The following is a 22,129-nucleotide window of genomic DNA, read 5'->3' on the forward strand; positions in this document are numbered from 1 at the left end:
ACTAGCATCTAGCGCTAGCCACAGAGTGTTGCTATCCATGGAGCTTCTCCCTAGCATCTGTTGTCAAGTTCCTGCACGAGTTAGCCACTATGGCCGCTAGCTTACTGCATTCTGGAAGGGATAAACAACCCTACTTTTCACCAACTTCGGGAAGTTGTATTGCAGTTTGTCATTGTTTTATGTATGCACTGAATGATGTATGAATATGGCTCAGTGTAGAGAACGTTAAGGGTGATCTGTAACGTAACTGTCTGCAGCCAGCTGGCTCAGATATCCAGCACAGAGTTATGTATTGATGACACAATTATAGGAAAGCTACCTCTACAGTGTTTCCTTTAGAAAGTGTTGATTGGATTACACATAATTGTCAATTCATAATAGTGAAGCAACGAATAGACTGCCAAGACTTGTGATTAAACGTTTGTTGAATTAAATAACGATTCAGATATTAATAGCGCATTTATGATGATCTGCAGATGTGAAGCAGATCCCTCTGCGTTGGCCAACTATGTTGTGGCTCTGGTGAAGAAGGACAAACCAGAGAAAGACCTGAAAGCACTCTGTGCTGATCAACTTGACGTCTTCCTACAGAAAGGTATGTTTATTTTCTTTGAAAGTTTAAATATTTAAATCGGTCTACTACTTGTTCAACTATATATTGAAATGGATGAAGCAAAACGCACGGCCTAGCTTAGGCCTATTTTTTAATCAGTTTTTTACCTGGTGAGAGCCGGACCCAATCAACATCACAACTAGAACCAAATTGCAAAGAATACACTTGCCTGTAAATACATCTAATATTTACAATGGTTGACCTTATAGGTCAAGGAGATTGCCATGTCAAAATACGCTCTTCAACAAAAAATTCAGTTTCAATGTTTTCCATAGCAATTAAGTTCTGGATTGGAACGTTTGGTTTTTGGGTTAGAATTTTTTGGTTTTTGCCTGTGTGGTATGATTTCACTTTTGACAGATAATAAACATATCGGCACACAAACAGCCATTGTAGCGAGAAAATGAACTGGATCGAGTGAGATCTGACTCGATAATACCTAACCTTGAAAGAAAAAACGTTGGGTTACTTAACGTGATCCCTGGTTCTTTGATAACGGAGTGAGGTGTTTCACTATGGGAATCGCCTAGGTGTGACCTAATACGGAAGCTCCAATTGCACTACGTCTGTCCTTGACAGCCAGGTCGGACTGTGCCACAGGGCCCCGCCCCCTGCACCTTTACAGTCGACCCTCCCTCCTCCTCCCCTAATCATTCTATAACGGTTTATTTCCATGTAAATGCAAGGAGGAACGTGTTGGTGAAACACCTCACTCTGTTATCAAAGAACCAGGGATTACGTTAAGTAACCCAAAGTTATTTTTCTAACTTCGCTCGGTGTTTCACTATGGGGGATATAGACCACTCCCATATTGCATACGTCTCTCGAAGCCATGCAAATTCAGCCAGGCAGCAAATATCAGTCTGAGTCTGCTGAGATCGTCTCCAGCACGGCATGAGAAACAGAAGGCCCTGAGACATCCAGCCTATGAAACATAACAACGGTGTGAGGTGTAGCCCAGGTCGCCGCAGCACAAATGTCACGACACTCCTCTGAACAAGGCCCATGAAGTAGCCATGCCCCTTTTGAAGTGAGCCCTCAAGCCATGGGGGGGCTGCAAGCCCCTACATCCATAAGCAAGAGATATAGCCTCTACAATCCAGTGGGACAGCCTCTGGCGGGACAAAGGCTTGCCCCTATGGGGAGTAGGGCTGGCCCGAATACCATTTTTCAGGCTTCGAATACTCGAATACTAAACCGATTTTGACAGTATCCGCATATTTTGTTGAAGATTTAATAGCTTTTGAACGTTAATTAGTAGGCCCAAGTAAGTTGGAGTTCCTTAGTTTTTCCCCGTTGAAGCGAACAGCTGTCGTTCCGTTCCAAATCAGCTGTCCTCTGCCATCTCAGCCGTTAGGGGAGCTTTTCAATTCATCCTGGAACGTGCATCTTTTCAGGGAATTTGTACAATAAATCCATAACAAATACCGAATATTGATTCTTATGTGTCCATATTATATCCATTATATTCACCGGGTATTCCCAAGACGCTCACGCTCTGCAGCAATCCAGTCACAGTTGATCGGCGCAGCGCTGTACAGCGAACGTAAACAAACATCTAAGCTAAGGTTAGCATTTCGCTAAGCATTACTTTTCCTCCCAAGATCCCGCTAATGTTGTGTTGTAAAGTAAAGGGAAACGTATATATTCTTCCTCCACCTCTCTCGCTTCTCTGCTTGGTGTCGCTTATAGTTTGCCTCCCTCGCTCTGGTAACGTCAGGCACGTGAAAAAAAAAACGAAGCTCAGAATACGGATTTAAGCTTCGAATACTAATTTTCCGAACGAATATTCGAATAATTCGGGCCAGCCCTAATGGGGAGTAGCCCAAGACACAAACAATTACAATTACCCTTTCTGAAAAGCAGCTGACCGACTCACATACACATGCAGAGCCCGCACTGGGCATAATGTATGGAGTCTCTGCTCCTCCGCAGAGGAGAACAGAGGCGGGTGAAACGTCGACAGTTCCACCGTGAGAGACCAATAGGCCGACTCAATCACCTTAGGCACAAAAGCCGGATTGGGCCGCAGGCAGACCTTGGAAACCCCCGGAGCAAACTGCAAGCATGAAGGACGGACAGACAATGCCTGTAAATCACTCACACGCTTAGCCGTGGTTAAAGCTAAGAGCAACGCCACTTTCAGCAACACAAACTTCATCCCCACCGCCTCCAACGGCTCAAATGGGTGTTGAGACAGGGCATCCAGCACCACCGATAAATCCCACAAAGGGACCAGGGGCCTGGAAACCGGAAACTTGCGTCGAGCCCCCTTCATGAAGCGGAAAAAAACGAAGGGATGCTGCCCTGTGGGCTTATCCCCAAAGCCAACATGACAAGCTGAGATGGCCGCCAAGTACACTTTAATCGTGGAAAAGATGGTTTACCAGCGTAGCAGAATCCCCGAGTGCGTGTTTGCGTGAATTGGAACATATCAGATAATCGTCCAGATAAGAGAATACTCTGATGCCACCTTTCCTTAGCGGTGACAGTGCTGCCTCCACACACCTGCTGAACACTCTCGGGGCCAACGATAGCCCGAACGGGACCACTTGGTATTCGTAAGCCCTGTTCCGAAACGCGAACCGGAGAAATTTCCGGTGCGTGGGATAGATGGCGACGGGAAAATATGCGTCCGAGAGATCGATCGTTACAAACCAATCTCCTGGACGGATTGAACGACGGAGCACTTTGTGTGTCGACATCCTGAACGTGTATTTGCGAAGGTGTCTGTTCAACACACAGAGATCTAATATGGGGCGGAGGGACGAGCTCCCTCTCTTTGGAATGAGAAAATAACGGGAGTAAAAACCCTGTTGGGCTTGCTCGTTCGAGACAGCCCTGATCGCTTGTTTTTGCAGCAGTGACGATATTTCGTCCTCTAGGATTCGGGCTGCATTCCACGGGTGAACCGCGCATGCGCGCCACTGTTCCCCTCGAACAGCGAGCAGGCCCATGTGATCGTGCTTCAACATGTCACCCTGGGGACCCGAGGGCAGAGGTCCGCTCTCATAGGAGAAGCGTGAGCACCCCCAATGGGAACGCAGGGAGCAAGACTTTAGTTTATTTTGGTTTGTTTCATGCACTTCACCCTTGGCTCTGGGCCTAGTTGTGAAAATGCAGGATTTATTGTTTTCACATTTAAAAAGAGTGAAAGTGCTTGGTGACACTGTCAACCGTTGCCCCCTGTGTCAGTTCGCTCCGAACGTGAGGCGAGAGAAACTGAGAAAGGGCCCCTGGAGAACTTGAACGTATCTAGGTCCCTGAACCATGGAACTTGGGGCTTTGCCCCTCCCAAGCTTTCTTTTCTACATTGGAGGGGAAGAGAGATAAGCTGGGAGCGCTAAGGTGTACGCTTCTTCTTCTCCTTCCTGTTTCCTGAGAGTGCTGGTCTCTCTCATTTTCTCCAGTGCTGGACCAAACAGATCCTTGGTTGGGTCATATGCAGCATCCATGACCTCGGCTTTCAGCAGGTCACCCAGTCCGGAGAGATTAAGCCACAACGCTCTCTCACCTGAGACCGCAAGTCATACAGGTCTTTCTCTGCCCCCTCTGCATCCGGTGCCGCCGGCCAGTGAATGCCAAATTTAGCAGCGGCCCGTTTGCAGACCTCGTTAGGTTACCGTCCACTGGTTGCACAGCGTCAGAGGCGCTAGGCGGTCTCGACTGCTGGACAGGAAAAGTGGAATCGTCTTCCTCTTCCTCTATCCCGTCCATGTCGAGGTCAGAGTCGGCGTCGCCCTCTGCGTCCTCAGCGCCCGGCTCTGCGTCGAGGAATTCCTCGAATAGCGGGGGTACGAGCGGTGGGTGGAATGTGCGCGCATTTCAGAAGCAGGGATATACCGCACATAAATCTATTTCTAATTTGTCAGTTTGCCGTGTGTCTGCCTGGCTAAAAATGCTCCCGGATCTTTTCCATAATAAACAGTACACACTAGGGCCCGACCGATATTGATTTTTGAGTGCCGATGCCGATTATTTTAAGAGAAAAATTACGATTACGATTTAATCGGCCGATTAAAAGCAAAACAAAAAAAAGCCTATAAAACGTAGTTTTTGATACCTTAAATATACTTTAAACACTTTTGACGAATATGTGAATTGAATGCAGAACCTTTGAGTGTTTTAGAATACATTTACAGTCAAAAATGAGTGTAATGTAAAATGTAAAATAAATAACTAACTCCCAATGTGCTGCACTCGTGAGCAGTGACTAACACGTGCGTGCTGAGCAGTATGGTCTCACCGTTAGAGTCTACAGTATAACAAATTAACATGGCCTGGGACCTAAAGAAAAACAGGCACAACATGCTCAAACAACGCGTCTTGTGTACATTGGTGAGGTGAGCGCGCAGCTGCCTGAGCGAGCGTGCTTTCATGTTGTACGGTAAAATTCAATCTCCTCTTTTTTACTCCAGCTAAAGTTGTTAGTTAGCAAGGCGAGTAGGAGCGCAATCTGCAGGATACTAAGCGCAATAACATTTAAAAAAAAATAATAAAAAAAATAAAAAAAAATAAAAATTGTAATCGGCGTCTTTTTGGCAGATGCCGATTATTTTCAAAAAGGCTATAATCGGCCGATTAAATCGGCAGGCCGATGAATCGGTCGGGCCCTAGTACACACACACGATAGCGATCAACTAAGCTATGATCTAGCATATAAGCAATCGCTCCATTAATTAGTTATTCAGTGTTTCATGTTTTTATGCTTATTATTCTTTTACTATTGACCAAACTTCTGTCTATCTTGGGTTTTTGTGGCTCGGCAGCAGCACTCAACTACGAGCGTGCAGGCAAAAAGCGCGGCTCCTTTTTAAATGTAAAAGCTAAATCGCAAGAGCGATATGAGCTGTAAATATTTCGGACAGCTTTGCGTTTTGAGCCATTCGGCGATTTTGCATCTTTTACTCCTTTTGGTGTGAAAGTACAGTAAGCCACCTTTCGAGAATTTTCTCCGGCATCGACAGTGAGTGTGCACAGTGAGCGCACAAATGCGGGTTCGCCAGCGAAGTTTGAGCGTGTTTAACGCCCATACATGCTATGCACATGGGGTGGGGGCCCCGGCCTGATATGGAGGCTCCACATGACGCGGGGCACAGGCGGGATACAGCCTCCTTAGCCTTCGGCTCCGACCCGGCGGCGGGGGTGGCGGACGAAGACATAGCGCAGAGTTCACTCGCCGTGACGCGTTAGCGAGACTCTGGGTGTTTCGGGTCAGCCAACAAGCTAATGTTAACTGCTCGCCCTGACGGCGCGTTAGCCGATAAGCTACACCGTAACCAGCGACACCTGTAAGCAAATACCGGGTAACCGGAGAGCAGCTCGCCTTTGCGCGTGCACTGACCGGAAAACACTGTGTAATAATAGATACCTCCTTACGAAGTACTTACTCAGCTGAACCAGGTTAAAGCCTTAGACTGCGTTCGACGACAGAATCCTTGACGGCACGTCTGTGAACTGTTACGCCTCGTTTCCACATACGTATGTTTTTCGTATGCGTGCTTCCGTAAATTTACGGAAGGGGTCGCTAGTGTTTTACGTACGGACATGAATTTATTTAGGGACAGCCAAAAAGATGGGGGAATGTATGATAATGGCTGTTTTTAGGACACCGGTACTTTGGAACATGAGGATCGACATATACAGAGATAAAAACAAAACCAACCAGGCTTGGAAAGAGATCGGCGAGGAGTTTGGCCTGCAAGGTACTTGCATGTTTTGTGAAAAACACAAAAACTTTCATACGGTATCTCCGTAAAATGACGGCGAAAGTTAAATTTTTTGAACGTATATTACGGACATACCGGACAGAAATTTTACGGAGGGGAGGAGTCTCGGAGGAAAAACTGACATTACGGAGAATCACATAGGAATGAATGGACTTTCGGTCGGAGACGGTTGGATCGCATACAAGAATGTACGTATGTGGAAACGAGGCGTTAAGCAGTTAAAGCTAGCCTTTCAATGGAGAGAAAGTAATTATTTTCTGGTCCCAGTCTTTATATGCCCCGGATTACACATATGTTTGTGCATTTAAATGGTATTTTTTTATGTAAAGAAAACTATACATTTTCGTGAAGAAGTTTGATAATGTAAGGTTTTTTCCAAGGGCAGGATAAAAGCATCGAAAGAGGTGAAAACCATTATAAATTTGGGCATGTGGAGAGTTTCAGTTATGCCGATGGGGAGATTGTCGGTCTTGTCCACGCCAGTCGCAGGGAGCGTGACGGCACATACGAGACATGTATTCTTTCTCATTGTGTTTTCGCTCCAGCCTTTAACTGAACAAATGCACAATAAACGGTCAAACTCTTGACATGAACAATTATTATTTAAATCCACAAACAACATATGTGTAATCCGGGGAATTTAAAGACCAGAAGATAATTACTTTCTCTCCATTGAAAGTTGAAACCCATCAATATTTTTCGATCTCATAGGTCCCATGGGCTCTAACGGAAGAGGCGTGACGCCACTCTATAGTGAAACACCGAGCGAAGTTAGAAAATAACATGATCTTTTTTGCATTTGAAAGATGGAGACAGATTAAAGGCTCTCACATTAGATGTATTTTAATTATCAATCAATAAATGAATTGCAAAAGTATATATTGGCTGATCATCTTACAGTTTGGGATTTGATGTCGCTTCGCTATTGTCCAAATAGAGTATTTGCGCTTTCGTAAAAAAAATATTGCTTATACTCTGCCTGTCTTGTATTATATTGTGAATTTGGACTGCAGTACCCATTTCAAATGCTCCTTGCGAATGTTACATGTTTACGGTTTTAAGTAAACCTAATTCCAATACTCCATCTATTGCAGAGACGACAGGATTCGTGGATAAACTCTTTGACTGTCTGACAACCAAGAACTACCTGGTGAATAACCCAGCAAAGGAAACTCCAAAGGAAGAGGTGAAACCACTGGCAGTCAAATCTGACTTAGTGGAGGTAAATGAAAGAAATAAGAAACCATTGTTTGAATTAGTTTGTATATTATTTTAAATGAATGTCATACCTCAAAGCCTGCTGTCCTTTAGTTAGTAATATTTCGATGAATTAGTTAGCTCGGTATTATATCCTTCATGAATGAACAGAGGAATGTTTTTAAGCTAGGCTAATAGAAAAACTGAATTTCACCGTAACGCTGCAAAATGTGGACATTTATTTGCTGGTGGTTTTATTTTTTTAACTAGGCTGAACCGGCTGAGGAGGAGAGAGAAAGTAGGCGGAGGAGAAGCCCTCCGAGAAACCACGAGTCGAGGTAAGGACTCCTCATCAGGACTGATCGCTACAGCCACTGAATACTGTGCAGACACTGACTGAGACGAAGGACAGGGCAATATCAACCGATGTGACTATTAACCATTTTAGAAGTAAAGAAAAAAGGATTACCGTATACATTTTTCTGTGCCTAGTTCCACAAATGAATGTCATTTTTTTGCAATTAGTCCGAGCAATTATTCAGACATTCCCAATTGCTTTGTTTGTAACAGAGTAATAGCTAGAATTGCCTTTTTAAAGCCAAGCATGCATTCGTTCTGAAGGACTCACTGTTTAAGCTACGCAACCTGACCAAAACAACCCCCCTCCCCCGAACCCCCACAGGAGCAGGGACGACCGGAGGCGGGAGGAGCGCAAGCGGCGGGACTTGGAGCGCCACGGGAAGGGGGGCGGGGGCGGAGGCGGTGGCAGCGACTCCCACCGGGAGCGGGAGCGCCCGGAGCGGCGACGGGGGAGCCCACGGGGGAGGAGCTACAGCCGGAGCCGGAGCCGGAGTGGCAGCCGCGGGAAGAGCAGGGAGCGGGAGCACAGAGGAGGAGGAGGAGGAGGAGGAGGAGGAGGAGGAGGAGGCAGAGGTGAGGACAGGGATCTGAGGAGGAGGAGGTTAAGAGGGACAGGTGGGCAGAGGACCTTAACCTGCGGAACGATGCAACTGTGAGGAGACGGCAGCAGTGGAGCCGACCTGGCGGACCCTATGGTTTTGGAGGAGAAGCGCTGGTCTGCATCGCCTGAGCCCTGCAGGGTCTGTGGAGACATGTGGAGCGCGTGGAACGAATTCCATTGGCGATTAAACAGTGCAGGGTGGACGTTTCCCCGTCTCCTCCCAGGTCCACGCGAAACCTTTATCGTCGCTGCGCTGATCCACATCTTTTTGCTGCTCTGGTTGACTTTAAAACGTTAGATTTTCTGAATATATTGAGAGATATTGGTCTTCTGAGCTGACTTTGTATTTGCTCTATGCCAATCTTTTCACCATTTTCTGTCTCTCCCAACTTGATCTCAAAAATAATTGTGTTAAAGTGTCCCCTTTTTGACATCATGGTGTAACCCCCCCCCCCCCCCCCTCTTTTACGTTTGACAGATTTCAAGTCCAAATATGAATTGGAGAGGAAGGACCCGGACGCCTTCAACTCCTCGTCCTCCTCGTCTCAGCAGGCCCACCTCCCCCCGCTGCTGCCCCTCCCCACGCCGCAGCACCCCTTCTCCTCCGGGGCCCCCGGCGGGCCTGGCCCTGGGGGGCCGGCGCCGGCGCCGGCCCACCTCCCCGACAGCACCACAGACAGCTGGTCCAGCTACTACAACAGCCAGAGGCAAGACGGCGGCAAGCCCTTCAGCGGCAACAGCAAGGGAGCCGCGCTGAAGCAGCGCTGCAGAGACTACGACGGTAGGCGTCCCGTGACCGCTTGAGTTCGCATGTGGTTCTTTGGAATTCCTTGAAATTCTTCCTTGAGGTTGCTAGTTTGATTCCCCACGGGCTCCCCCTAGCCGAGTGCCGAGGTGTCGCTGAGCAAGGCGCCTCGCCCTAACTGCTCCCGACGAGCGGGCCGTCGCCTCGCATGGCTTACTGCGCCGTCGGTGTGTTGAATGTGTGTATGAATGGCTGGAAGTCACTTTGGACACAGGCGTCCTAAATGCAAATCATTGACGCGAGTCAAATAATGATTTGTTTTTTGGCCACTGCTTTATTGTCAAAGCCCTGCAATTGTTATGCACCTCACGGTGTGTGTACAATTGTGGTTAAACATCAGCCATTCGGCCCATGGGGACCTCCTCTTTACTAATGACCCCTGCTTGCGGCTCCTCTTCTAGGAACCCCCCGTCCCCCGTCCCTTTTTGCAGTCCTATAGGAAACGGTTTGGTTTCTAAACCTGTCTGGGGGGGGGGTCCCGCCGGCCCACTCTGCTATTGTTCACAGCACCCAACAGGGATCGGCTGTCTTTAATGAGGTGGTCAGGTGACTCTCTGGGGTCTCGCTCTCGTGTCTCTGCAGGGGTGTGTGTGAACCGAAGAAGGCTTTGACTTGTTTGTCACTGCACTTTGACACACAGTGACTGCCTAAGAGCACAGCTCCTTGACTACGGCGGTTGTTGAACCGAGCGCCTCCTTATGCTACATTATATGGAATGTTGTTGATTGTACACAATGGGCATCACAGTCAAAACAGTGTCCTTCATTTCCCCCACCGACCAATGCCATTATAACAGCACGGTCTTTGGGGGGCTGGACCCTAGGGTGAGATGTGTGTGACTATGGGCTTGTGTGTGTGTTGACTATGGGCTTGGTGTGTGTGTGTGTGTGTGTGTGTGTGTGTGTGTGTGTGTGTGTGTGTGTGTGTGTGTGTGTGTGTGTGTGTGTGTGTGTGTGTGTGTGTGTGTGTGTGTGTGTGTGTGTGTGTGTGTGTGTGTGTGTGTGTGGACTATGGGCTTGATGAGATGTGTGTGTTGACTATGGGCTTGGTGAGATGTATTTGTTCTAACAGTGAATTTAGTTCAGACACGTAGGACTACATTTTGGTATAGATGTTGTTGTGAACCATGGGAAATAATTTTAATTAGGGGTGTACACGTGTAACCGGTTAGTAAATCATAACCGTTTAGGAAAAATCTGTTAACGAAAACCGAAAAAATATATATATATAATCACCGCGCCATTGTTTCAATGGGAATCGCGACGGTCCATGCATTCAACATAATGTTTACATATTTATAATTTATAATCCCAGCCTTTATACCACAGACACTCTAGGGTCTATAGCAGGCATCTCCAAACGGCGGACTGCTGTCCGGGTCCGGACCAAGTGACGGTCCTATCCGGACCCATGACCAATTTAAAATAATTAGATTTTTTTATTTTTTTATTGTTTTTTATTGTTTCACTATACAAAGAATGATTATGTTAGTAAAATAATTTCTCACTGAAATACAAATTGAAAGGCAGAATAGTCTGTAGTACAGCATAAAAACAGCAAAAAGCAATGATCTTCACAGAGTGAAAATATCCGAGCTGAGAGCTCAGTATGAGAGGTCTACGCGTGTCTTCACACACTCATTTAAAGGCCAGCAACGTGCAAATGAATGCTCACTTAAGATTGCATGGATTTTGGGGCAACATAAAAAAACGTTCAGTGACACGACTGTTGTGAAGGAGTGCTTGAACACCGCTGCCGAGACGTTACTTGAAGGTAAACAAGGGGATGAATTTTATGAAAAAATAAAGCAAATCCCAATGTGAGCTGCAACGACAACCAGAAAATCCAAAATGTTATCAGATGACGCACTGTCACAGCTTCATGCGGCTGTTCAGAGTGCCCCATCCTTAGCGATTGAGTCTTCAGATGTAACGGATAATGCCCAGCTTTTGGTTTATGTGCGATTGTTTAATCAAGACAAGAAAGAGATCTGTGAGTTGTTGGGTCTAACACCACTTGAGACACTGTTTTGCTTACTTGAAATTAAGGCCTAATGCTCTTTTTGTGTTTATTTGAAATGTAGGTCTGGTGTACCTGTTTTGCTTACTTGAAATGTAGGCCTAATGCACTTTGTTTATTTGAAGAGTAGGCCTTGTGTTCCAGTTCTGCTTACTTCACATGTAGGCCTTATGCACTTTCTATGTTTACTTGTATTGCAGGCCTAATGTATCTGTTGGTTTACTTGAAATGTTAATATGCGTTTCTTTGTCTTACTAGTTTTTCATCGTTAAAAGTAAGCTATTTGGAAATTGAAAATAATAATATAAGGTCAGATGCCGTGTTGTTTGTATTTGACAAAAGAAGGCTATTAGGACGTGGTAGGTTCGGACCTTTCGTGAAAGGAATTTTTAGTAACTGGACCTTGTTCAATTTTAATTGAAGAACCCTGGTCTATAGCATATAATCGCGTTGTCTGATTACAGTTCATTTTTCGCGATTTACCACCCCTCGTTTTGAAGAATAATCACCGCGCCATTCGTTTCAATTGGAATCGCAACGGTCAATACTTTCAACATAGTGTACTTATAATTTGAAATTCGTCCCAGCCTTTATACCACGGATACTATAGGGTCTATACAGCATATAACCGCATTTTCTGATTACAGTTTAATGAAACGGTAAACTGACAACATCCTAATTAACACTGCAACTGCAAATTAACCACACGAAAATTTTTATTAATACAAATCTAAAATGTAATTAATAAAAAACCGGTTAACCGTGTACACGAAAAAAATAAAAGGGGTTGTGTAAACGTTTACACCCCTAATTGGAATACTATAAGTTTATAACTGAATTGCGATACATCATGCAATGATCCTCAGATGTTCTGTTTTGTGAATGGGGAGCATAGAGATGGAGACAAATTGTGAGTGTTGGTGAGGGCAATCATTATTGATAACGGGTTAACCATAACATTTTTATACAGCGAAAGCGGAAAAGAGCAAGATTTTGAATTCAAGCCACCAAAAGATCGTCCCTCTCACCCCCAAGCTGTTTCCCAAACTGATGGCTCATACACAGGCAGTCGAGTCAAAGCGGATATTCTCACAGCCCTTTTCACTCCCTAATAGCAGACTGATCAATAGAGCTGTTAAATCGTACCTGCAACCCCTCAAGTGAGCATGTGGCATGTGTCGGTTAATTGTGCGGTCTGTACTCAACAACAATGTTTCAGCGGTCGAGGATTTACTGGATTCTCAACCATTTATTTTGTTTTTACTGGGGTCTCGACTGGGGCTGTCACTTTTTATTCGATATTTGAATATGCATTCGAGCATGCCGTGAAATATCCGTATTTGAATATATCAACATTATCAAATCGTTTCTTAAAGTGACATGTTGTGTAGCGCAGTTTTTACAGTTTATGCTGAGAACGTTTGGTTTTTACTTTATTTTTGCCTTCTCATCCATTCGCGGGCACTCTAATCCAGCGAATAGTATGTCCTGTTTTGATAATGGACATCGCACGGAGCAGGCAGCCTGAGTGGAAAATTGCGACCCCTAGTGGTCCACGCAGACGGCAACACGCTGCATCACACGGGCTAACGCAAACCCCCGCTTCTCTCAACATTGACGCGCAAATACCTGTGAGTGTGCCAGGCACGTCTGTGCGCACCGAACGTGTGTTCTCGACCACAGGCAACATCGTGAATAAAAAGAGAGCCACACTTGATGAAGTTTATAGACTGGTGTTTCTAGCAAACATTAAGAAATTAATTTCTTGCAGATAGGCTATAGGCCTTACTCCTGTTGCTGTCTCCTGCTTAAGTTGTCATGTCATTGTTTGCGCTGTGCAGTTACGATTCTGTTTTTTTTTTTTTTTATTGCATACCCACATTTGTGATATTCATAGTGGCAGTTGCTATTAAGTTATGACCTAAGTCCTGTTTATGTTTCCTCTTGTCGCGTAGTAAATTTGTGATTGAGTCTCCGATAAGGTTTTTAATTTTTTTGGGGGGGTCGAAGTGAAAGCAAAAGTGACAGCCCTAGTCTCGACTCTCGACCCGTTTCTCTGTGTGTTTACTGGGGTCTCGACCCGTTTCTGTTTTTACTGTGGTCTCGACCCGTTCGTTTTTACTGGGGTCTCGACCCGTTTCTTTGTTTTTACTGTGGTCTCGACCGGTTTCATTGTTTTTACAGGTGTCTCGAACCGTTTCTTTGTTTTTACTGTGGTCTCGAACCGTTTCTTTGTTTTTACAGGTGTCTCGAACCGTTTCTTTGTTTTTACTGGGATCTCGAAAAGTTTCTTTGTTTTTACTGGGGTCTCGACCCGTTTTTCTTTTTACTGGGGTCTCGACCCGTTTCTTTCTCTTTACTGGGGTCTCGACCCGTTTCATTGTTTTTACAGGGGTGTCAACCCGTTTCTGCGTTTACTGTGGTCTCAACCCGTTCCTTTGTTTTTTTACTCTTGCAGAAAAGGGCTTCTGTGTCCGTGGCGACCTGTGTCCCTTCGACCACGGCAACGACCCCCTCGTCGTGGACGACGTCACCCTGCCCGGCATGATCCCCTTCCCGCCGCCGCCCGTCATCCCCCCTCCGCCGGTCGGACTCTCCATGCCCCCCATCGTCGAGCCCCCGCACCCCCACAGGATGCCCGCCATGCCCCACTACGGACAGCCGCCGCCGCCCGGCGTCTTCCCCATGACCCGTGAGTAGATCCATCAGGACCTCTCCCCTGGTTAACTAGTCCAGTCCTCCCCCAGGACCTCTCCCCTGGTTAACTAGTCCAGTCCTCCCCCAGGACCTCTCCCCTGGTTTGCTAGTCCAGTCCTCCCCCAGGACCTCTCCCCTGGTTAACTAGTCCAGGACCTCTCCCCTGGTTAACTAGTCCAGTCCTCCCCCAGGACCTCTCCCCTGGTTTACTAGTCCAGTCCTCCCCCAGGACCTCTCCCCTGGTTTACTAGTCCAGTCCTCCCCCAGGACCTCTCCCCTGGTTAACTAGTCCAGGACCTCTCCCCTGGTTTACTAGTCCAGTCCTTCCCCAGGACCTCTCCCCTGGTTTACTAGTCCAGTCCTCCCCCAGGACCTCTCCCCTGGTTAACTAGTCCAGGACCTCTCTCCTGGTTAACTGGTCCAGGACCTCTCCCCTGGTTAACTAGCCCAGGACCTCTCCCCTGGTTAACTAGCCCAGGACCTCTCCCCTGGTTAACTAGCCCAGGACCTCCTCTCCCCTGGTTAACTAGTCCAGGACCTCCTCTCCCCTGGTTAACTAGCCCAGGACCTCCTCTCCCCTGGTTAACTAGTCCAGGACCTCATGTCCCCTGGTGAACTAGTCCAGGACCTCCTCTCCCCTGGTTAACTAGTCCAGGACCTCCTCTCCCCTGGTTAACTAGCCCAGGACCTCCTCTCCCCTAGTTAACTAGTCCAGGACCTCATGTCCCCTGGTGAACTAGTCCAGGACCTCATGTCCCCTGGTGAACTAGTCCAGGACCTCCTCTCCCCTGGTTAACTAGTCCAGGACCTCCTCTCCCCTGGTTAACTAGCCCAGGACCTCTCCCCTGGTTAACTAGCCCAGGACCTCCTCTCCCCTGGTTAACTAGCCCAGGACCTCCTCTCCCCTGGTGAACTAGTCCAGGACCTCTCCCCTGGTTAACTAGCCCATGACCTCCTCTCCCCTGGTTAACTAGTCCAGGACCTCCTCTCCCCTGGTTAACTAGCCCATGACCTCCTCTCCCCTGGTTAACTAGTCCAGGACCTCCTCTCCCCTGGTTAACTAGTCCAGGACCTCTCCCCTGGTTAACTAGCCCAGGACCTCCTCTCCCCTGGCAGTCAACTAGATACTGATATCCTCTGTATTGTTTATTGCATATGCAGTCATTGTGACTTGTATATTAATCGTTTCTTTCACTCCCATAGTGAAATAGATTAGTTGTCTCGGCAACAGAGATTGGCGAGATAGCCTATTGAACCAATTCCTCTGTCGTTATAATTCTCTCCTTTCATTTTGTGTGTGTGTGTTTCTAGTTCTCTCTGTGGATCCTTTAAAAAATCAAAACTCACTTATAACATCACCATATCGACTACAATAACCGTTTCAGTTCAGAGTGGATATGAAATCTTTTAGCCGAGCTAGTAGTTGGGTATTGTGACCACAATTTAAAAACTTAGGGGAATATGTCTATTTTCTTTCTTTATTTCATGTATTTTTGGTAAGGTACCATCATTGAATTTTGTCATATTGTGAAAAGTTTTGTTGTTATATTTTGAGACACCCAAAGTTGTGTATAGATACTATGTCTCATTAGAAAAGTTTGTATATTTACTTTCGTTTTGTTTAGGTACACTAAATCTATTTCAACAGTTTGGCCTTCTATGGTACTAAATAGGGATATCTTTAACATTTTCAAAGCATAATTTTTTCTTTTTTTCTACACGTGGCTTGATAAATGCCCATGACCAGTTCGAGTCAATATTTCAAATTACTATTTTATATATTATTACTTCCAACTTCTCTGTAGTTATAGATGCCAAACTAATAGTACATGTCCAATGGAACACACTTTCAGACACAGATGACCTTATGAATCCCGGAGGTAAAGCCCCTCTGCTCAAGGCAGAAACATTAGCCAGTTCAACAGTCCACTTGATAGAAATGGACTTAAAAAGAGACATGACAAATCAAGGTCAAACCATTTAATATGAATACATTGATCTATTGAGCAGTCTGAGTATGGCTCAAACCTACACAGTAATGGTTAAGGTATTTTATTTATTTATTTTTGCATTATTGGAAAGTGGGCGGGGACAAGCTCAAGCGGAGTGTTGGGTTTCCTTAAAGAAAAAAAGAGCAATATGTGGATGTGTCATACAGCACAGCTCCGCCCCTTCACACGCTTGTCTAAATGTCAAGTCATTCCTGTATCTGAGGCATTAGCTTGTGTCTCCTTCAGGGCCCCCACTGATAGCTACCGGCGGGATAGAAACCCCCAACCACCAATCGGCTATCACCTCCTCGGCGCCGATTGGACCGCCAGGCGTTGGGCGCCCGCCTCCTCTTCCACTTCCTCCTCGTCTCCCTCCACCGCCGCTGCCTCCCTCCTCGTCTGTGCCTCTACACCCCCAGTATGCCCAGTCCGAATGTAAGCAGCGATGCTTTTCCTGGCTCAGATTGGAACTTGTGTCTTTGGTGGCGGTGTTGTCTTGCGTGTGTAATTTTTGCCTTTTTAATTCATCTTATTTTTTTCGAGGTTCTACTTATTTTTTTGTCTGGGTATTTATTTTATTGTTTGACTGATAATTCATAAAGGATATCTCATAAATCAAAAAACAGTAAAAAATACTTTGCATACACCACGGTGCAATGTCTTTCAATGCATGTAATTTCCCTTTATGCAACAAATGGGTTATACGGTTCACAAATTAATTTATCTCCATATCTGGCACTTGCCACATTTCTTATCTATGGATCTGGTACTTGCCACATTTCAACCCCAATCTGCAGTAGGCCATATACGGTCAGCTTCCTGGTTTCTTAAGGGACTTAATCATGATCTTCTCAGGTCTAAGATCCTATTGTATTCTATTTAAGCCACTAGGAATTACTAGGAATTCAACTTATCACATTTTCAAACTGAAGATATAGTTCTGCATGATGCTTATTTCATATATCTTCCTGTGAAACTAAACCATTAGGCCTTATATATTTTAAGGCAATATCACTTGGCAATTTCTATAGGCACAGGGTTGTACAATTTTTTTTTTGGCTCGTGTAAACTTCGATTTTTCATCATCTCTTTTTCTTCTCAGGTTTTAAATGTTCTTAAAGGGGGGATTTTATGCCGCCAGGTGTGGGTGTGAATAGCCATTACTAGCCCTTTTAAAATCTGCCTTTCCCTGTGTTTTAGTGACATTACTACTAGTGGGAGTGCCACCGACATGTATGATGGCTAGATAAGCAATATTTTCTACAGTCCACTGTAGCTGGTACAGTAGGCTGGTAGACTGATGTAGCCGTATTTTCAAATGCTTGTAATGGCTAATCACACTCACTCCTGGCAGCATAATATCATGCAGCTAATATGATTTTACAATAGTCTATATTCTATCCAATGACTACTGTAGCTATAACTTTGAACCAGAAGGTGGCACTGCTGATAAGCACAATATTGTGTTAAATAACAAGACTGACCTTATTGAATGTTTATTTTGTATTGTGGAGTGCCCCTAATAGCTGTTTGTATGGTATACTAGCACTACTTATTATCACGTTTTCAAGGGGCCAGCAACAAAAACATGGAATTATCTGTTTTTGATTTAACTGATCTCCCCAAAGTCGAGAACACAGACAGTTATCTCGAGGGCTGGAATATAAATGACCTCTCACTGAATCCATGCTGTTAAAAACTGAAATGTTGTGATGTGCTTTAAGAAATGTTAAGTATTTAAATGAACAAAGGCCCACATATGAAGAGATGCTATGCTAATGGTTCAGAGAGACGTAATGGTGTTCTCTATAAATAATTGAAAAGGAGCTTAATGGATATCTATAGTGTAGCGGATCTATTCATCCCTTGCCCCCAGCAACAACAGTTTAATTACAACAGTGACCCAGTTGTAAGTAAAAGAGCATCATCTGCTGTGAATGCATGTCTTCACACGTTGTAATGGGTATTTCTTAAAGCCTACCCTTTTGATTTGTACCTCATTATATTGTGAACAGATAGATGAACAAACCAAATTGTAAAGCTTACAAATGCATCCCATAACCGTATGAGATATCTTCTTCAAAGGTCTTTCCTGTATTTTTCTTAGGGCAGCTTTTTGTGTTTTGTTTGCATGTTCAATGTCTTATTACATTCTGGGACTTCCCCTCGTTATGTTTTAACATCCACCGCCGATACCTGCAGTGATCTATCACGAGGTCTCCCGTTGGCTCCTCATCCCTCTTAAGCGATTCCCTTTTCTCCACTTCCACGTAGACGGCTACGACCTGGAGGGCTACAACCCCGAGCTGCCGGGCCTGACCGGGCCGGGCCGGCAGAAGCAGTACCGGCAGTTCATCCCTCGCGTGCAGACCCAACGGACCAACCTCATCGGCCTCACCTCCGGGGACGGCCAGAGCTCTCGAGGTGAGAGGCCATCCGCATGATGACACTAATGCGGTCCCCCCTAGGCCTTCACACAACTTTAGCACTTGCATAATATTTTGTGCTGTCTGTTGTAGTGTTGGGATATAGGGTGTTGGGTTCGCCTGGAAACATCTTGGATCTTCCTAAGCAATGTTCCCTTCACCATTGCTTCCATCCAGCTGCCAACATAGTGATTCAGACGGAGCCAGCCCCCGTGGCTCCGGCCCCCAGCAGCAACCTCAATCGCTTCAGCGCAGAGCAGGACGCCCGTAAGAGAGCGCTTGGGGCCATGTGCCCCTCCGAGGCCCCCCCGGCCAAGAAACCCTGGATGGATAAGTAAGGACTCCCCACATGTCACTAGGTTTCACACAATGAAATAGGAGTTTCGAGATTGTCTTGTTCCAGCGCAAGAGCAAAGCTAACGGGAGGCTTTGTTTGGGTTTATTGTTGGTGAAGTCGTGTATATTTGTGGAGCCATTAAAGTCCAATTAGTGAATGAAAGAGTCTGCCCAGATTCAAACCTAACCATGTTCTGATCAACACGATTAATCGATTCATCGATTTATCCAATAATCGTAGGTTGCAGGCTCAGGAAATATATTAAGACTTCAATAACGAATCGTTGACGACGGTCATGTCGCGGTTGTCGTACAGAATAACTCTTGAACTTTGCGTTATCTCTCTTCTAAATAATGTACTTTTTGTGTCTCGCTGATTTATTGAGTAGCATCTGATAGGGCAGCAGCATTTTATAATTATTGTATAAAAGACTTTTGTATTGTGTATATATATGTATTTATTGCAAAACACAGTGCAGATTAAGGGGAAATAAATAAATAAATTAAACCAAGGTTTATCGGTAGCCTCCTTATATCCCCCCCCCTGTATTGCAGCCCGGGTTTCAACAACCCACACAAGCCCCCTTTCCCCAAGAGGAACCACTACGTCAACACCAAGCTGGAGGTTCGCAAGATCCCCCGGGAGCTGAACAACATCACCAAGCTCAACGAGCACTTCAGCAAGTTCGGGACCATCGTCAACATCCAGGTAACCCCGAGAGACGCTTTCAACATTCGTTATGGGATGGATGGCCCGGCACTCAAGCCATCAAATCCATTATCAAAATGCTGCGCTCAGCAGCATTTTAATCACTTCGCACATTGATGCGCGAAGTGATTAACATTAAGTATCTGATGCTTAAGGAGAACACTTGGTTTCATTAGTTACTCCACAGCTGCAACAATTTTAATAAAAACGAAAAAAAACGAATTCCTAACAATTCCTTTAACATTAGAAAGACTAAATAACAATACAGCTGGATTTACATTTCGATGTAAACAGCAAGTCAGTGTCGATTGGGCAGTATAGCCCAAATGAACATGAGCCAACAGCCAATCTGCAACCACTGCCTGAACGTCCTCCAAAAGTTGCCCAATCCGGCGGGTAAAAACGCCCAATCTGGCAACACTGCTGAACGACCTCACGCTCCAGCGTCAACGTAAATCAATGAGTCCAACTGAAAACGAAGCCAGTATGAAAAATGGTTTGAATTATTGAGTTACGATGTCTTAAGAAGCAGGAGTGTCAGAATGGGCAGACGTCTTCCATGAAAACAGCTGAAAACAAACACGGAATGAAACTAAAACTGTGATTCTGAAGAAAGTTTAAATGATATCGAAATTCCGTTTCGATATTATGGAAGATACAAGTGTGTAAATTTGTTAAATGGTTTGAACGAAGATTAACGGTTGAAAATGTATTTATTAAAACAGTTGAAGTACAAGAGGAAATGGGAGGACGGCGATGCTGTCCTCCCATTGACTCCCATGTAAAAAAAAATATATATATTAAAAAGTAGAAAATCGTAAGTATATAATATTTAAGAAATCTGAAAAGAAGCGCGATTCCAAGCTATTCTGAACTTTTTAAAATTGGAATGGACTCTAGGTGAAAAATTGAGGAAGGAGATAGGTCCCAAAGTTTGTAGAGAATAATAAAGAAGAAATTTAGAAGGAAAGAATAAAACTTCAGAAGAACAATAGTTGAGCGCTGCGTACAGCACTCGCCTAATAAAATACAACCGTTTTACTGCTATTTGATAGTGCCGTCGAGTGTGACCACTTAAGTGCATTTATTGCACTAGGAATATAAGAAAATGTATCTATTGCACCTAACCCTAGGCAGCATGATTTTACATCGCAAACGTTGTGAGTGCCGCAGTTCGGTCCATTTGGCTTCAACCCGTCCCTTGGCCCCTGCCCAGGTGGTGTTTGGCGGGGACCCGGAGTCGGCGCTGATCCAGTACACGGCCAACGAGGAGGCCCGGCGGGCCATCTCCAGCACAGAGGCGGTCCTCAACAACCGCTTCATCAGAGTGTACTGGCACCGGGAGGCCACGGACTACCCCCTCTCCGCCGGCCCCGGGGGGGGCGCGGGGGGCGGCATCGGTGGAGCGGTCGGGGCGCTGCAGCAGGAGCAGAGCTCCGGGCCTCAGGGGTCCGCGCCGGCCCACCAGCACAGCAACATGCACAAGGTAGCGACAGGGACCCTGAGCCCGTTCTGCCGACACATCACACTCAGACAGATAGAGACGGCTGACAAACGGCTCGCGGCCCAATGCAAAATACAATCGGGATGAGAAGCGAAAATGTTTCGTGTTTCTCTTTTCTTTCAAAGCTCCTAATAGGAATGATTTTTAAGAGTTGTAATATAATATATAAAGAGGGATGACGGAAAAGAACAAGGGCCAGATGTGGAAAGAGATGCCCTTATTGTGTCAGAAATACATTTGTTCATACAGAGGCAGGAACAGTCAACTACACACAAATATTCTCCGAGCATTTGACCCACTATTAGCTGACGGACGGCTCTCATTTATAACCAATTGCACTCAACTGACGGCTCCTCGATCGTAGCAGCCCCCTTCTAACAGTCGTGGTCCGGGTCCCGTCTGTCGGTGTGTTCCCCCCCCCCCAGGGCATTATGCAGCACAACCCAGCGGCCTACGTGTTGAACAACACCCTACCCAAGCACCGGCCCCTGGCGGCAGCCGCTGCAGTCAGAGTGGAGGGCCTGCACCCGGCCGCTGGCGACCCCGCTGCTGTACGGCCCAACGCGCAGGCTTCACCTTCCTTCCTTAGAAAACCTATACTTTGCTTTGTCAAACAAAGCAAGCTTACTTGAAAAAAAAATGATACGGTTGAAATGGGCTGGGGCATTTATTGATCGAATGATATGCATGTACACTTGATAAGGAATTGTTAAATACAAAAAAAAAATCAATGATTATTTATTACGGTGTGTGTTTTTTAATTTGCGTTTTGCACAGTTCTCCCCCTCTAAACTCATTTCCAGAGCTGTCATGTGACTTCTGTGTCTCTCTATCTGGCCCCCCAGCCCACTCCGACCGCGGGTCAGAGGAGCATGTACGCGCCCAGCGCCCACAAGTCCTCCAAGGGGAAGATGGCTAAAGTGCACCACGAGGTGCTCAAGAGGAAGCAGGCATGTAGCAGTCCCACCCTCGCGTCAACCCTGGATTCATGTTTTGAATGTGGCCCTTTATGTTGGACGTGTGTGTGTGTGTGTGTGTGTGTGTGTGTGTGTGTGTGTGTGTGTGTGTGTGTGTGTGTGTGTGTGTGTGTGTGTGTGTGTGTGTGTGTGTGTGTGTGTGTGTGTGTGTGTGTGTGTGTGTGT

The 22,129-nt window shown here is 45.9% G+C and overlaps 1 protein-coding gene across 2 annotated transcripts in view; it reads left to right on the forward strand.

The window, feature by feature from the left end:
* Nucleotides 1-22,129, forward strand: part of rbm27 (RNA binding motif protein 27) — a 29,524-nt gene that overhangs the window by 387 nt on the left and 7,008 nt on the right. The window contains exons 2-14 of one of the 2 annotated variants that reach the window (XM_060056537.1): nt 477-595; nt 7,437-7,564; nt 7,810-7,877; nt 8,222-8,472; nt 8,979-9,281; nt 13,783-14,016; nt 16,259-16,447; nt 18,287-18,436; nt 18,616-18,772; nt 19,330-19,483; nt 20,700-20,969; nt 21,413-21,538; nt 21,833-21,937. In XM_060056537.1, coding sequence (XP_059912520.1) covers nt 477-595; nt 7,437-7,564; nt 7,810-7,877; nt 8,222-8,472; nt 8,979-9,281; nt 13,783-14,016; nt 16,259-16,447; nt 18,287-18,436; nt 18,616-18,772; nt 19,330-19,483; nt 20,700-20,969; nt 21,413-21,538; nt 21,833-21,937 — 2,254 coding nt within the window. The remainder of the gene's footprint in view (nt 1-476; nt 596-7,436; nt 7,565-7,809; nt 7,878-8,221; nt 8,473-8,978; nt 9,282-13,782; nt 14,017-16,258; nt 16,448-18,286; nt 18,437-18,615; nt 18,773-19,329; nt 19,484-20,699; nt 20,970-21,412; nt 21,539-21,832; nt 21,938-22,129) is intronic. The other variant, XM_060056538.1, reaches the window with a different exon arrangement.

Source organism: Gadus macrocephalus, chromosome 7 (assembly GCF_031168955.1).
Source record: "Gadus macrocephalus chromosome 7, ASM3116895v1".
Classification (NCBI taxonomy): Eukaryota; Metazoa; Chordata; class Actinopteri; order Gadiformes; family Gadidae; genus Gadus; species Gadus macrocephalus.